Source organism: Hyla sarda, chromosome 2 (genome assembly GCF_029499605.1).
Source record: "Hyla sarda isolate aHylSar1 chromosome 2, aHylSar1.hap1, whole genome shotgun sequence".
NCBI classification, from domain to species: Eukaryota; Metazoa; Chordata; class Amphibia; order Anura; family Hylidae; genus Hyla; species Hyla sarda.
In genome coordinates this window covers 16,086,089-16,103,601 of record NC_079190.1, presented here as the reverse complement: position 1 = coordinate 16,103,601, position 17,513 = coordinate 16,086,089, and the positions used below count along the sequence as shown (strand labels likewise).

Here is a 17,513-nt window from a genome sequence, read left to right as displayed (position 1 = left end):
ATAAAAACTTTAAAAAAAATAAAAAATAAACACCAAAATAGTAAAGAATAGTAATGTTTTGAGAAGGGAGGGACATTCAGTTTAATATATATATATATATATATATATATATATATATATATATATATATATATATATATATATAAAATTACCCTTTGAATCAACTATTATGTGAAATTAATGGCCAGGCCTACTGGTAATGGTTCAGTCCAAAAAGACAAAAAAAAACTAAAAAAGTAAAATAAAAGTAATTCTGACTTTCCTGCAACAGAAGCACAATCATTATGTATCGGAGCCCAAGTCTTCAGCCATCCCAAATACAGTTTATACAGTACAGGAAAAGGCGAAACACGCCAACACCCGTCATCGCCGGCGCGCAGAACCTACCACTAAATGAGCCGCTGCGTAAAATATTAGTCCAACAGTTAGTAACGCTGCTGATGATTAACGTATTGACGAGAGGTCCTCAGCTATATGTTTTACAGCATATTATATAGATCTCTATATAGAATATTTTTTTTCTTAAATTTTTTTATTTTTTAAAAATTTTTTAATTTTTTTTAATTTTTTTTTTTATGTCTGCTGGGGGTAAGTAATGAGAGGAACCAGCCCCTTTTATTTCCCTTTTATATAACCCAATTCATAACACATACACAGCGGAATCGGCCGTATTGCGCCGCAACAGGGCCGACCGCTATCTGCGCGGCAGAAGCGGGCATCAAACGGATTACTTCTTAACAATATACAGATCACTCAAGAAACCGGATCTTTTTTTTTTTTTCCATCATCACACATTCCTATGAACACAGTAATATACTGTACTAACACATATGATAGGAGAATTTTTGGGAGGACATACTACGAGCCTCTGCACGGTAAGCTGGGGGGGGGGGGGGGGTACCTCTTATCGGCCTCCCTATTGGGTGCAACCCCAGAGTTTTCGGTCACAGCAGTGGCACGGTTACCAGCAGAACGCCATTCCCAATCACAGATAACTTCTTGGCATTTGGCTGCGTTCAAAAATTGTGAGTTTTTTTTTTTTTTATTATTGTAAATTTGTGGCCCAAAAATCTGATTTTTGTTTCCCCCATTGAGTTCGATAGAACTCAATGGGGGAAACAAAAATCTGATTTTTGGGCCACAAATTTACAATAATAAAAAAAAAAAAAAAAAAAATGTCCCTATGTTCCCAGACATATTCATTTTATGGCCGTAATTGTTTGTATGCCAAGAATGGGGCCTATTTTGGCACTAAGTTTGGGGTGTAAAATACGTTCCAAATGAAAATGGAAAAAAAAACAAAACGATTTTTCTGGTAAACGGCCAAAAATACATACACCCCCACCCCACCCAAAAAAAAAAAGAAAGAAAAAGACTATTTTACAGCTGAAAAATAAATAAAAAGTTTATAAAAATAATAATAATGTGCACATAGCCTAAGGCTGGGTTTTCTAAACAGGGTGCCTCCAGCTGTTGCAATACTACAACTCCCAGCATGCCCAGACAGCCTTCGGCTAGGATATAGGTTTTTTGGTAAATGGCTGAAAATACTAAAAAAAATGTTTTTTAAAAATAAAAGGTCTGTATTTTACGGCTGAATAAAATGTCCAAAAATAAATAAATAAAAATCTTTTCCAAGAAAACGTAATAAGCAACTTAGCCTAAGGCAGTGTCATCCAGGGCGCCTTCAGCTGTTGCAAGACTACAACTCCCAGCATGCCCGGACAGCCTTTGGCCTAAAATAGATCCCAAATGGAAAAAAAAATATTAAAAATAAAATAAAAAATTAAGTCCCTAAAAAAAAAAAAAAAATGTGCACATAGCCTAAGACAGTGTTTTCCAAACAGTGTGCCTCCAGCTGTTGCAAAACTACAACTCCTAGCATGCCCGAACAGCCTTTGGCCTAAAATATATCCCAAATGGGAAAAAAAAAATAAATTAATTAATTAAGTCCCTAAAAAAAAAAATGTGCACATAGCCTAAGACAGTGTTTTCCAAACAGTGTGCCTCCAGCTGTTGCAAAACTACAACTCCTAGCATGCCCGAACAGCCTTTGGCTGTTCGGGCATGCTGGGAGTTGTAGTTTTGCAACAGATGTAGGCACACTGTTTGGAAAACACTGCCCCCCCCCCTAAAAAAAAAAAAAAATAAAATAAAATAATTCTATACGTGCATATAAAAGAATAAATAAACCATACAAAGCATCGCTAAAGACCCCTTAACATGTTTCCTTCTCTGACGGGTGAGGCTTCTGCTTTAAACGTACCACTGCGACCTTTCCCACATTCGCTGGGATTGCACTTTACACCGCATTTAGTGTCTGATAAGGGAGGCGTAGGATACAATAATTAAAACAGCAATTAAAAAATAAAAAAAAATAAAAAAAATAAAAGGCACAAAATGTCCCAGATATGTTGTGTGTCTTTTTTTTTTCTCCCATCCTCCAGGGTCTCGATATGCACAAGGTGCAAGAAAAGTTTTTGGGGACCAAATGACTCATTTGGACCACGACTGCAGCAGAGATACATGGATGCCGTTGTTAAACCAACGTAATTTCCACATCTTCTGGCTTTTCTGGGGGGCGCCGGTGAGCTTGCGTCGGGGGAGGCGGGGCTGCCCGCACCTGAAACAAAAGAGGGTACCCAATTACTGAGCCAGTTGCGACAAAATTTTGTAGTAGATAACAGCTGTCGGCTGTATGCGCACATTTTGGCAGAGAATTACTTAAAGGGGTACTCTGCTGCCCTGCTTCGGAAGCTCCGCTCCCCAGCGTCCGGAAGTTTATTGTTCCGAACGCTGCGTGCGGGTTTCCGTGTTCAGGGCCGCCCCGCGTGACGTCATGCCCGCCCCCTAGTGACGTCACGCCCGCCCCCTCAACAAAAGTCTATGGGACTCTATGCCGTCGCGCCCCCTTCCCATAGACTTTTGTTGAGTGGGCGGGACATTACGAGGGGGCGGCCCTGAACACGGAAGCCCGCACGCAACGTTCGGAACAATAAACTTCCGGACGCTGGGGAGCGGAGCTTCCGAAACCAGGCAGCGGAGTACCCCTTTAAAGGGGTACTCTGCTGAAAACATCTTACCCCCTATTCCTAGTGGTTGGACCCCCACTATCTCTGGTAGTGGCGGCATCTGTAACACAGAAGCTTGCAGCCTCTGCTTTTGTGACATCACGCCACGCCCCCTATGTTCATGTCTATGGGAGGAGGCGTGACTGCTAGTACATAACCGCCACGCCTCCTCCCATAGACATGAATGGAGGGGGCGTGGTGGCCGGCATCGCCAGTCATCGCGTTTGATCCGTGCACCGAATGACAGGGGTGCCACAGCCGATATCGCGGGGGGTCCCTAGCGATCTGACATCTTATCCCCAATCCTTTGGATAGGGAATAAGATGTTTTCAGCCAGCGGAGTACCCCTTCAACCATCTAAGAATGGAGGTCTTCTGACTTTCCCAGATGCTAGGGAAGAGAAGGATCGGGCATGTTGAATTACAAATAACCGATCCTCTCATACTGGGAGGTCAGCTGACGCCAGGGGAGTCTGGCAGTGGCTTACCCACGTTCTCTCTATTCCGAACATATGGACGCTCCAAGCCAAACATTCTCGTTTATTGGGGGGGGGGGGGGGGAGGCTGTCGACCGACTTGCAAAATTAATTCTTTTTGACTGAACTTCAATGTGACATACAGTTGCACACTTACCGGCCGTAATTTGCTCTGGTATCCATCGGTGGTGATCCGAGGCGGCTGTGATGTTGATGGCGATTCTAGATTTAGATTATTTTCTAGAGAAAAAAAAATAAAAAAATAAAATAAAATGACCGAAAATACAACAAAAACAACTAAAATTTTATCAATTTTAGAATTTAAAAAAATAAAATAAAATACATTATCTTCCATTTATAATTACAAAAATAAAATACATACGATAAAATAAATTCTCTTCCATTTTACATCAAAAATAAATAAATGAAATAAATAAAAAAAACTACTTGCACCCCAGGGTAGACACCAGCTTTGGGAATTTCTCATGGCTGCCGATATATACATCTTTAAAAGGAGGAGTGTAGTGAAAAGTAACTTATGCCCTATCCAAAGGATAGGGCATAAGTTAAAGGGGTACTCCGCTGCTCAGCGTTTGGAACATACTGTTCCGAACGCTGGAGCAGGGAGCTCGTGATGTCATAGCCCCGCCCCCTCATGACGTCACACCCCGCCCCCTCAATGCAAGTCTATGGGAGGGGGCGTGACGGCAGTCACGCCCCCTCCCATAGACTTGCATTGAGGGGGCGGGGTGTGACATCATGAGGGGGCGGGGCTATGATGTCATGAGCTCCCGGCTTCAGCGTTCGGAACTGTTTGTTCCAAACACTGAGCAGCGGATCACAGGGGTCAGACAGGTGGGACCCCAGCGATATTCTGAAGGGGGCCCCGTCAGTCTGCTGGAAGGGGGCGTGCCGACCCTGCACGGAGTGGTGGCCAACACACCAGCCTCCATGTATCCCATAGAGATACATGGATGGGGCATGTTGGCCTTGACTTCCTGAGGGGTCGGAACGGGTATATATATATATATATATATATATATATATATATATATAAAAATGTGTATATTTATGTATATAACACTATGGAAAACCCAACAAGGTTTTAGGTGCTGTGGTTCCAAACTCAAACGTCACCTAATCATTCACCCCCTCAGCAAATCAATGCGACTCGAAGGATTGAGTCTTAATACATAGAGGTCCCATAGGTGAAAAACATACACCAGCAAAACCAGTAAGGGAAAATCTGACAGTATTACAAGCTGCACTTAAAGATAAAAAGCACATCAGTCATTAAAGGGGATGTCCAGCCAAAATTAACTTAACCCTTATCCACAGGATAGGGGATAAGTAGCTGATCGCGGGGGTGAGACCACTAACCAGACCCCGGCACAGTATTCATTTCTATGGGAGATGCCCAAGTGCTGTACTCTGGTCTCTTTGGCGCTCCCATAGTAATCAATGGAGCGCATCTCGCCAACCGCGCTCCTCACTAAGAGCCGGGGTCTTGTTAGTGGTATGACCCCTGTGGATAGGACATGAGTTCGTTTTGGCTGGACAACCCCTTTAAACACCACCAAGAAGAAAATGGTCAGGCTATGGGACCATTAACCAGAGGAATCTTGGGTAAAAAACATTCTAGTGACCGGTTACTTCGCTAATTCACTCACAGGCCCTGATTTACTATTGTAAACCCGACCTGTTTTTAAAAAAACAAAAACAAACATCTGACCAACTCTCCATTTTACTGAGAAAATCAGAAAAAGGGGTGTGGCCGTCTGGGAAAGGGGCGTTGTCTCCAAAAAAAGGGGGCGTATCCCCAACATTTTCAAAAAATCCCAACATATTTACTAAGGATTCCACAGCGGATTTGAGCACCTCCTTCCCCCCCATTAAGAAAATACAACAGACCCCACGGGTGAAAAATACAGTATATATCAGCACCTACTCTTCATGGAACTTATGGAAAGTAGCGATTCCTTTACCAAACCCCCTTCCCTTCAAGCATCCTCAGGACAACATATGGGAAAACCCATTATAAAGTGTAGAGATGGAAAAATATTGCTAAATTTTTTGTTACAGAAAATGCAATTTTAATTATTATTATAATTTTTTTTTTAAAGGGGTTCTCCGATGCTTAAACATCTTATCCCCTATCCAAAGGATAGGAGATAAGATGACTGATCCCGGGAGTCCCGCCGCTGGGGACCACAGGGCGGGCGGCGTGTGACGTCACACCTGCGCCAGCATGTGACGTCACGCTCCGCCCCTCAATGCAAGCCTACGGGAGGGGGCGTGATAGCTGTCACGCCCCCTCCCGTAGGCTCGCATTGAGGGGCGGAGCGTGACGTCGCACAGGGGCGGAGGCGTGACGTCGCACAGGGGCGGAGGCGTGACGTCACACGCCGGCCACCCTGTGGTCGCCGGTAATCAGTCCCGGAGCAAACACGCTCCGGGGACTGATTACAAACAGGGTGCCGCGTGCATGATCCCGGGGGTCCCCAGCGGCGGGACCCACGCGATCAGGCATCTTATCCCCTATCCTTTGGATAGGGGATAAGATGTTTAAGCACCGGAATACCCCTTTAAACTTCCTATCAGGTTGTAGCCTTACCAGTCACAGAAGACGGGGACCGTGGGAAATACAGGGAGTTCCTCTTGTCTGGACTGAATATGGGGCTGGTGGGAGGCTGATCATACAGTGGAAGCGGTGGGAGAGAATTCTGAGGCTTCAGGGATGGAGATACCTGTGATAGAAAAAAAGGTTTGGATTTTTTTTAGTTTTATTAAAGAAAGTCAAAAAGGAAAAAAAAGAATTAAAGGGAATGTGTCACCTCGTACCCCTCCCCCCCCCCCCCTCTCCTTTTGCACATAGACAGAGGAGGAAGGTAGACAGGCGAGGTCTAATTTGCAGCAGCCAGACAAAGGGAATGTGTCACCATTTAATGTTTTTAATAAATAAAATTATTCTATCAATATAAAGCATTTCATTTATGTATTTAGTTTTAGGACAATGTAGTTTTAATGTTATTTATTAATGAAGTGAGTACTGGAGGCTGCCATTACTGTAGCCTCTTTGTGGTGTGTCACTTCATAACACTTACACAGTTGCTTTATGGCAGGCACAGGGCATAAGAAAGTTAAAGGGGTACTCCGGTGGAAATTTTTTTTTATTTTTTTTTTTAAAATCAACTGGTGCCAGAAAGTTAAACAGATTTGTATATTACTTCTATTAAAAAATCTTTACCCTTTCAATATTTTTTAGCAGCTGTATGCTACAGCGGAAATTCTTTTCTTTTTGAATTTCTTTTTTGTCTTGAACACAGCGCTCTCTGCTGACACCTCTGTCCGTGTCAGGAACTGTCCAGAGCAGCATAGGTTTGCTATGGGGATTTTCTCCTGCTCTGGACAGTTCCTGATACGGGCATCAGGTGTCAGCAGAGAGCAGTGTGGACAAGACAAAAAAAGAAATTCAAAAAGAAAAGAATTTCCTTTGTAGCATACAGCTGCTAAAAAATATTGAAAGGGTAAAGATTTTTTTTTTTATAGAAGTCATTTACAAATCTATTTAACTTTTTGGCACCAAAAAAAAAAAAAAAAAAAAAAAAAAAAAAAAAAAAAAAAGAAGATTCCACCGGTGTCTCATAGGAAAGCTTGGGCTGCTTACTGCACATGTGCATAGCACAGTGAAATGAAAGGGGAAGCCGGCACCATTTTCTTGAAGTCCCAGAGGAGCAGTGATCCATCATGAGACATCTAGTCTGTTCTTTAACACTTTTCAGACACCAACAAAATGGTGATAGTGGAATAAAAAAAAAAAAAAAAAAAAAAAAAAAGACTTCAAAACCCCCTCCCTCCCCCTCCCCCTCTCCTTTTGCACAGACAGATAAGGAAGGTAGACAGGCGAGGTCTAATTTGCAGCAGCCAGACAAGTTGCTTGCTTTCACCAGATTTCTCACATTAGCTCCCTCTTCTGGTCAACAGTGGGAGATATACTGACAAGTACATTTTTCTTTTAAATATTTCCAAAAATATTTAAAAAAATGTGAAAAAAATTATTTAAAAAGGGGTACTCCGGTGGGGTGGAATTTTTTTTTTTAATGAACTGGAGGCAGAAAGTTAAACAGTAAATTGCTTCTATTTGTAAATTGCTTCTATTAAAAATTCTTAATCCTTTCAGTACTTATTAGCAGCTGTTTGCTACAGAGGAAAATCTTTCTTTTTTAAATTTCTCTTTGTGTTTATCACAGTGCTCTCTGCTGACACCTGATGCCCGTATTAGGAACTGTCCAAAGCAGGAAAAAAAAATCCCCATAGCAAACCTATGTTGCTCTGGACAGTTCCTGACACGGACAGAGGTGTCAGCAGAGAGCACTGTGGACAAGACAAAAAAGAAATTCAAAAAGAAAATAATTTCCTCTGTAGCATACAGCTGCTAAAAAGTACTAAAAGGATTAAGATTTTTTAATAGAAGTAATTTACAAATCTGTTTAACTTTCTGGCACCAGTTGATTTAAAAAAAAAAAAAAAAGTTTTCCACTGGAGTACCCCTTTAACCTCTAAAAACAAAAAAATAATCACATTTGGCGACACATTTCCTTTAAAAATCCACAACTGATTATTCCCATAGAGTAGTGTTTCCCAACCAAGGTGCCTCCAGCTGTTGCAAAACTACAACTCCCAGCATGCTGGGAGTTGTAGTTTTGCAACAGCTGGAGGCACCCTGGTTGGGAAACACTGCTAAAGAGCGAGGAATTGGGTCTCGTCCTCGTACCTGAATGTCTTCGATCCAATGGGCATCGCCATTCTCTGACCCGCTCAGCTCCTCCACCAGCACGGAGGGAAAAACGCCAATGCGTCCATTGAATTCCCCCTCCCAGAATCCATCGTCGTCCTGATTCTCCTTGTTCAGGATTCGGATGATGGCGCCCTCTGGGAACGACAGCTCGTCTTCCGTTTGGCCATCGTAATCATAAAGTGCTTTGACAAAACAAACTGCGGAGGGGGGAGAAATTGGGAGAAATAAAATATTTAGAAGGCCACGCGCTAGTCATGTATACACAGCACAGATTTCGGTCGGGGCGTCACACCTGTCCTTCGGTTTTATCTGATATTACAGCCTCCAGTGAAGTGAATGGAGCAGAGCTGCAATACCACAGACAACCTCTAGACAGCTGCGGCGCTGTTTTTGGAAGTGGCAGGCGTGTTAAAGTGAAAGTAAATCGATCTTTACTGTGGCAACCACTAGGAAGGCCAAACTGCAACTCCCAGCATGCCCAGACAGCCAAAGGCTGTCTGGGCATGCTGGGAGTTGTAGTTTTGCAACATCTGGAGGGTCACAGTTTGGAGACCACTGTTACAGTGGTGCCCAAACGGTAGCCCTCCAGATGTTGCCAAACTACAACTCTCAGCATGCCTAGACTGCCCAGGCATGCTGGGAGTTGTAGTTCTGTAACATCTGTCCCTTCAGATTTTGCAATTTTCATGACATTTTTGAAAATTGCTGCTCTACTTTAAAGCCCTCTAATTTTTTTCAAAAAGCAAAAATATGTCCATTTTATGATGCCAACACAAAGTGGACTTAATGTATTTGTGAAGAAAAATAAAATTTTTTAGGAATATCCATTTTCCTTACAAGTAGAGAGCTTCAAAGTTAGAAAAAAAGCAAAATTTTCATGAAATTTGGGGATTTTTCACCAAAAAAGGATGCAAGTAACGGCAAAAATTTACCACCAAAATAAAGCAGAATATGTCACGAAAAATCAGAATATGTATCTCAGAATCAGAATATTCGGTAAAAGCGTTTTCGAGTTATTAATTCGTAAAGCGACGGTGGTCAGAATTGCAAAAAAGGGCTCAGTCCTTAAGGTGAAAATGAGCTGCGTCCTTAAGGTGAAAAAGGGCTGCGTCCTTAAAGGGGTAGTCCAGTGGTGAAAAATGTATCCCCTATCCTAAGGATAGGGGATAAGTTTGAGATCGCAGGGAGTCCGACCGCTGGGGCCCCCTGCGATCTCTCTGTACGGGGGCCAGGCTCTCCGGCCAGATAGCGGGTGTCGACCTCCGCTCGAAGCGGCGGCCGACACGCCCCCTCAATACATCTCTATGCCAGAGCAGGAGATTGCCGAAGGCAGCGCTTTAGCTCTGCCATAGAGTTGTATTGAGGGGGCGTGTCGGCCGCCGCTTCGTGCGGAGGTCGACACGCCCCCTTCCCGCGGGCTGTCGGGGCCCCGTACAGGAGATCGCAGGGGGCCCCAGCAATCGGACCCCCCACAATCTCAAACTTATCCCCTATCCTTAGGATAGGGGATACGTTGTTCACCACTGGGTTCACCACTGGACTACTCCTTTAAGGGGTTAAAGGGGTACTCCGGTGCTTAGACATCTTATCCCCTATCCAAAGGATAGGGGATAAGATGCCTGATTGTGGGAGTCCAGCCGCTGGGGACCCCCGTGATCTTGCACACGGCACCCTGTTTATAATCAGTACCCGGAGCGTGTTCGCTCCGGGTCTGATTACCGGCGACCACAGGGCCGATGGCGTGTGACGTCACGCCTCTGCCCCCGTGTGACGTCACGCTCCGCCCCTCAATGCAAGCCTATGGGAGGGGGCGTGACAGCTGTCCTTTGGATAGGGGATAAGATGTCGCACCGGAGAACCCCTTTAATGCTGAACCACGCATATCCGGCCACCAGTATCCTGTAAATCCCACCACAATTTTGTAGATACTATATTCTGATGATAACGCCACCTAGAGGTCAAAACGGCCTTCAAGATATCAACATAGCTGCAGCCCGTCCAACGTGTCCTGCCACTACCCACAAATAGACTCCTCAATTGAGCATTAAAGGGGACCTCTCATCAAATAAACTTTTGATATATTTTAGATTAATGAATGTTGAATAACTTTCCAATAGCATGTTAATGAAAAATATGCTTCTTTCTATTGTATTTTTCCCGATCAGTCCTGTCAGCAAGCATTTCTGACTCATGCTGGAGGCCTAAACACTCAGGGCTGCCAGCCTGCTTTGTTCACAGCCAAACAGGCTGTGAACAAAGCAGGCTGGCAGCTCTGAGTGTTCTCCTTTGTGAACAAAGCAGACTGGCAGCTCGTAGTGTTTAGGACTCCAGCATGAGTCTGAAATGCTTGCTGCCAGGACTGGTAGGGAGACCCCTAGTGGTCATTTCTTCAAAGTGGAAAATTAAATAGAAAGAAGCATATTTTTTAATAACATGCAATTGTAAAGTTATTCTGCATACATTAATCTATAATACATCAAAAGTTTTTTTGATGAGAGGTACCCTTTAAGTAAACATGATAGATCCTTCTAGGTCTGGCGATCCACGCCGCAGAGATGTTTTTTTTTTTCTAACATGGGAGTCAATGGGAACTGTACAGAAATGTATGTGCGTACGGTTCCATTCGCTTTTCACCATCCGGTTTTTGACTTTGAAATTCCAAGAAAAAAAAATGTACAATCAAACAAGTGAAACTTTATTCATAATTGAATGAAAAGTTAAAAACGAAAAAAAAAATTTCTTAAAAAAACGTATGCAACCGCACATCATTTTTCAAACCGTATACGGATTAAAATTTGTACACACGTTTTGATACAGTTTTGTCAGGTTTTGAGGAATCAGTTTTTTTTTTTTTTTTTTTATTAAAAACCTGATACGGGAACTGTATTGCGAGAACGTGGTGTGAACCCAGCCTAACTCCCCCTTTTTTACCGAAGGGGATGAAATGATGCGTAGTAAGCACATTGAATCCCTGTGAAAAAGGGAAATACACAGAGAAACTATGGGTGAAAATCCATTTATTTTTTTTTTTTTAACCCATGGGGGCTTACTGTTGGGTAGTTATCCCATTTAAAGGGGTACTCCGGTGGAAAACGTATTTTTTTTTAATCAACTGGTGCTAGAAAGTTAAACAGATTTGTAAACTACTTCTATTATAAAATCTTAATCCTTCCAGTACTTATTAGCTGCTGAATACTACAGAGGAAATTCTTTTCTTTTTGCAAAACAGAGAAAGAAAACTTTCCTCTGCTGACGTCACGAGCACAGTGCTCTCTGCTGACATCTCTGTCCATTTTAAGAACTGTAGGAGTAGGAGAAAATCCCCCATAGCAAACATATGCTGCTCTGGACAGTTCCTAAAATGGATAGAGAGGTCAGCAGAGAGCACGGTGGTCGTGATGTCAGCAGAGAGCTCTGTGTTTCAAAAAGAAAAGAATTTCCTCTGTAGTATTCAGCAGCTAATAAGTACTGGAAGGATTAAGATTTTTTTTAATAGAAGTAATTTACAGATCTATTTAACTTTGTGGCACCAGTTGATTTAAAAAAAAATAAAATAAAAAATAAATAAAAGGTTTCCACCGGAGTACCCCTTTAACCCATTAACTGTCAATAACAAGTTACATATACAGGTTAAGCTGAAGATTAGGCAGAAATTGTAGTTACCGCTTGTGTCACCGTTCATGCTTCCGGAAGCCATTTCGGCGTCATTTGAATTGCTGGACGTGTGAGAGCGGTTGTCTAGGGCGGCCAGGGACTGCAGCATACTCAGGAGGCTGTTTGACGTAGGGAACTGGAGGTATTTTTCAGGGACGTAGCCCACCTGCCCCGATTTATTCCTTGCCTAAGGAGACCAAGACAACATGCTTGATAGTGGGTAGGACGTCTTCTGATAGTCAGCCCAAACACTTATACCAGTGCCTCCCAACCAGGGTGCCTCCAGCTGTTGCAAAACTACAACTCCCAGCATGCCCGGACAGCCAACGGCTGTCCGGGCATGCTGGGAGTTGTAGTTTTGCAACAGCTGGAGGCACCCTGGCTGGGAAGCACTGTCTTATACAACAGGTTAGGCTCCTTTCACACTATAACATTCATCCGTTTTAAAGATCCGTTTAATGTTCCGTTATGAAAGCCCTTAAAGGGGTACTCCGGCGCTAAGACATCTTATCCCCTATCCAAAGGATAGGGGATAAGATGCCTGATTGCGGGGGTCCCGCCGCTGGGGACCCCCGTGATCTTCCACGCCGCACCCAGTTAGAATCAGCCCCAAAATTTGTAACGGACGATTTTAAAGGGGTACTCCGGCGCCAAGACATCTTATCCCCTATCCAAATGATAGGGGATAAGATGACTAATCGCGGGGGTCCCGCCGCTGGGGACCCCCGTGATCTTCCACGCCGCACCCCGTTAGAATCAGCCCCCGGAGCATGCTCTCTCCGGGTCTGATTACTAGCTGCCACGCCCCCTCCGATAGGCTTGCATTGAGGGGGCGGAGCGTGACGTCACACGGGGTGGAGCCATGTCGTCACAATGCTCCGCCCCCCCCACGCTCCGGGGGCTAACAGGGTGCGGCGTGGAAGATCGCGGGGGTCCCCAGCGTCGGGACCCCCCCAATCAGGCATCTTATCCCCTATCCTTTGAATAGGGGATAAGATGTCTTGGCGCCGGAGTACCCCTTTAAAATCGGCCGTTACAAAATCCCATTACAGTCTAAGGGATTTTTACATTATCCGTTTTAACCCATCATAGCCCGTTACTAATAACGGACATTATTTTGTGCATCCACTATTTCTCCCGTTACTTTCTCCCGTCACAAAATAACGTCCGTTATTAACCCCTTAAGGACGCAGGGTTTTCCGTTTTTGAATTTTCATTTTTTCCTCATCACCTTCTAAAAAATCAGAACGCTTTCAATTTTGCACCTAAAATCCCATATGATGGCTTATTTTTTGCACCACCAATTCTACTTTGCAGTGACATTAGTCATTTTACCAAAAATCCACGGTGAAATGGAAAAACAAATTGAAAATTGAAGAAAAAATTTCATTTTGTAAATTTTGGGGGCTTCCGTTTCTACGTAGTACATTTTTCGGTAAAAATGACACCTTCTCTTTATTCTGTAGGTCCATACGATTATAATGATCCCCTATTTATATAGGTTGGATATTGTCGCACTTCTGAAAAAAATCATAACTACATGCAGGAAAATGTATACGCAATTTATTTATTCTCATCTTCTGACCCCTATAACTTTTGTATTTTTCCGCGTATGGGGGGTATAAGGGCTCATTTTTTGCGCAGTGTTCTGAAGATTTTATCGGTACCATTTTTGTTTTGATCGGACTTTTTGGATCGCTTTTTATTAATTTTTTCATGACAGAGTCATGAAAAGTGACAAAAAATACTCTATTTTGGAATTTTTTGGCGCGTACGCCATTGACCGTGCGTTTTAATTAACAATATATTTTTACAATTCCGACATTTCCGCACGCGGCGATACCACATATGTTTATCTTTATTGACACAGTTTTTCTTTATTTTATGGGAAAAGGGGGGGTGATTCAAACTTTTATTAGGGAAGGGTAAAATGACCTTTATTAACTTTTTTTTCCACTTTTTTTTTTGCAGTGTTATAGCTCCCATAGGGACCTATAACACTGCACACAATGATCTCTTATACTGATCATTGTTATCCCATAGGGACCTATAACACTGCACACACTGATCTCTTATACTGATCATTGTTATCCCATAGGGACCTATAACACTGCACACACTGATCTCTTATACTGATCATTGTTATCCCATAGGGACCTATAACACTGCACACAATGATCTCTTATACTGATCATTGTTATCCCATAAGGACCTATAACACTGCACACACTGATCTCTTATACTGATCATTGTTATCCCATAGGGACCTATAACACTGCACACAATGATCTCTTATACTGATCATTGTTATCCCATAGGGACCTATAACACTGCACACACTGATCTCTTATACTGATCATTGTTATCCCATAGGGACCTATAACACTGCACACACTGATCTCTTATACTGATCATTGTTATCCCATAGGGACCTATAACACTGCACACACTGATCTCTTATACTGATCATTGTTATCCCATAGGGACCTATAACACTGCACACACTGATCTCTTATACTGATCATTGTTATCCCATAGGGACCTATAACACTGCACACACTGATCTCTTATACTGATCATTGTTATCCCATAGGGACCTATAACACTGCACACACTGATCTGTTACCCTGATCCCTGCAAAGCCATAGCTTTGCATGGATCGGGGTAATAGGGGGTTGTTTGCTCAAGCCTGTAGCTCAGGCTTGGAGCAATCAAACGCCGATCGGACGCGACGGAGCAAGGTAAGGGGGCCTCCGCTCTTGTCCTAGCTGATCGGGACAGTGATTTTATCGCGATAGTCCCGATCAGCCCAACTGAACTGCCGGGAAGCTTTCACTTTCGTTTTAGACGCGGCGATCAACTTTGATCGCCGCGTCTAAAGGGTCAATAGCGCGCAGCACAACGATAGGTGCCGCACACTAATAGCCCAGGGTCCCGGCTATCAGCCGCCGGGACCTAACCGGTATGATGCGGGGTCACGCCGTGACCCTGTTTTAAATACCGGGACCGGGCGTAGGGCATACAGGTACGTCCTACGTCCTTAAGAGGTTAATAACGGGCTATGATGGGTTTAAACGGATAATGTAAAATCCCATAGACTATAATGGGATTTTGTAACGGCCGATTTTCAGGGTTTTCATAACGGAACATATAACGGATCTTTAAAAACGGATGAATTTATAGTGTGAAAGCAGCCTTACAAGATAAAGGGAGAAATCCAAATCCTAGAACGTACCTTGACCCAGTCTTCCATATCTCCATCTTCTATTACTTCGAGCATCTCATGTTCCTCTATGGTCAGCTCGTCCGGCTGAGACGCCTGTAAAACAGAGGAGACGTCTTTATACCGAGCAGCTTATCTGCCTGGTTTCCTGCCTCGGCCTTGTGACCCCAACTTCTAATGTGACTGATAAATATACATTATCTGTTATTTCCTCCATATCTAGAACCTATGCCAAATTTCTACAAGCAGTCACAAATTTGTTCTTCTCCAATCACACGCAAAGCAACGGCAAAGTTCTGCATAGCTCCGCCCCACTGTCAGAAAAGTGACCGAATCACTTAGCTTTAAAGGGGTACTCCAGTGGGAAACATTTTTTTTAAATCAACTGGTGCCAGAAAGTTAAATAGATTTGTAAATTACTTCAATTTAAAAATCGTAATCCTTCCAGTACTTATCAGCTGCTGTATACTACAGAGGAAGTTCTTTTCTTTTGGAATTTCTTTTCTGTCTTAACACAGTGCTCTCTGCTGCCACCTCTGCGATCTCATGAATGAAATTAATTTGTGCTAGGACCGTGTGGCCATGGGCCATTCCCACTGACGGCACTGCAGTCCGCACATGTCCAGACGTTGATTTACTGCAGTGTGCACGATGCAGCAGAATTCCATTAAAAACAATGGGAGGCTGCTGCACCTGAATTTCCGAGCAGAAATTCCATAGTGTAAATAAGTCTGGCTACTGCTCTGTATTGGGACAGCCCTACATGGGGTGGGCCGCCATTTTGGACTTTCAAATAGGTCTTCTGCATGCAAACTATGTTTACCCATTAAAGGGGTACTCCGGTGGAAAACATTTTTTTTTTTTTAGGTCTTTATAAGTCAACTGGTGCCAGAAAGTTAAACAGATTTGTAAATGACTTCTATGAAAAAATCTTTACCCTTCCTGTACTTTTTAGCAGCTGTATGCTACAGTGGAAATTCTTTTCTTTTTGAATTTCATTTATGTCTTGTCCACAGTGCTCACTGCTGACACCTCTGTCTGTATCAGGAACTGTACAGAGTAGCATAGGTTTGCTATGGGGATTTTCTCCTGCTCTGGACAGTTCTTGATATGGGCATCAGGTGTCAGCAGAGAGCACTGTGGACAAGACAAAAAAAAGAAATTCAAAAAGAACAGAATTTTCTCTGTAGCATACAGCTGCTAAAAAGTACTGGAAGGGTAAAGATTCTTTAATAGAGATAATTGACAAATCTGTTTAACTTTCTGGGACCAGTTCATAAAAAAAATATATATATATATAATAATAAAAAAAAGTTTTCCACCGGAGTACCCCTTTAAAGGAGCCCGCATCCAATTTCTACTTATTGTCAAGCTCATTTGACAATGGGAGCGGCATACGTATAAGAGTGGGGACCCCAATGGACAAACTGAGCCCTAAATTTTGGTGCCAGGTGTTGCTACCAAGGCCAGAAGGGTCTGGTGTTTGCACCCCCTCATGGGATGTGAGAAAAACCCCAAGAGTTGGCCCCTTAGAAACCCCATAGTTTCCCCTCTATGGTACTATTTCGTTTTTGGGTCCCCCCATGCGCCCACAGACCTGATAGGAGTAGATGACTTTGCAGTGTGAGCGGATAATTCCTCAATGTTCCTGACGGACTGGAGCTGCTGTCATCGAAAGCGTCCATGCTGTCCTCCAGCTCCTCACCGTCCTCCCGGTCCATGTCCGCGTTCCCCTATAAACAATAAGAACATTATTAAAGAAAATGATTCTATTATTCCGACATTCAATATTCTTGAGAATTCTATATTCTGGCACAAAGAAAAAATTATAATAATAAAAAAATAAAATAAAATTGGAATTTAACATGACGAAAGAAACAAAAAAAAAGAAATACGGAACAATTCCCTTGATGATCACATGATAATCCGACACTTGAGAGGTCGCACCGATTTAGTAGTTCCGGATATTTTACGACGTCCTGGTTGACAACTTGTTGCTCTCTCTAGCTGTAGCAAAACTATGACTCCCAGCATCCTGGGCCTACATGGGCTTACTGGGAGTTGTACTTTGTACACAGGCTGAGGATCGTTTTGGTATGGGGGGGGGGGGGGGGGTAAAGGGGCCCAAATAGTGACTATGACCAATGGTGTGATGTTCTCCACCAGTGATACACTTTAGAGCAGTGATTCCAATCCAGGGTGCCTCCAGCTGTTGCAAAACTACAACTCCAGCTGGATGGAAAACACTGCTTTAGAGAAACAATCAGCATGCAGCTTACTTCTATGAGACCT

At 43.2% G+C, this 17,513-nt stretch overlaps 1 protein-coding gene across 1 annotated transcript in view; it reads right to left on the bottom strand.

Moving 5' to 3' along the window:
• Positions 1-2,131: 2,131 nt before the first annotated feature.
• FCHSD2 (FCH and double SH3 domains 2) overlaps positions 2,132-17,513 on the bottom strand; it is a 154,268-nt gene continuing 138,886 nt past the window's right edge. Inside the window, 8 exon segments of the mRNA XM_056561230.1 lie at positions 2,132-2,623; positions 3,704-3,786; positions 6,161-6,293; positions 8,321-8,541; positions 12,008-12,185; positions 15,234-15,317; positions 16,819-16,842; positions 16,844-16,954. Of these exon segments, the coding sequence (XP_056417205.1) occupies positions 2,540-2,623; positions 3,704-3,786; positions 6,161-6,293; positions 8,321-8,541; positions 12,008-12,185; positions 15,234-15,317; positions 16,819-16,842; positions 16,844-16,954 (918 nt within the window). The 3' untranslated portion in view covers positions 2,132-2,539.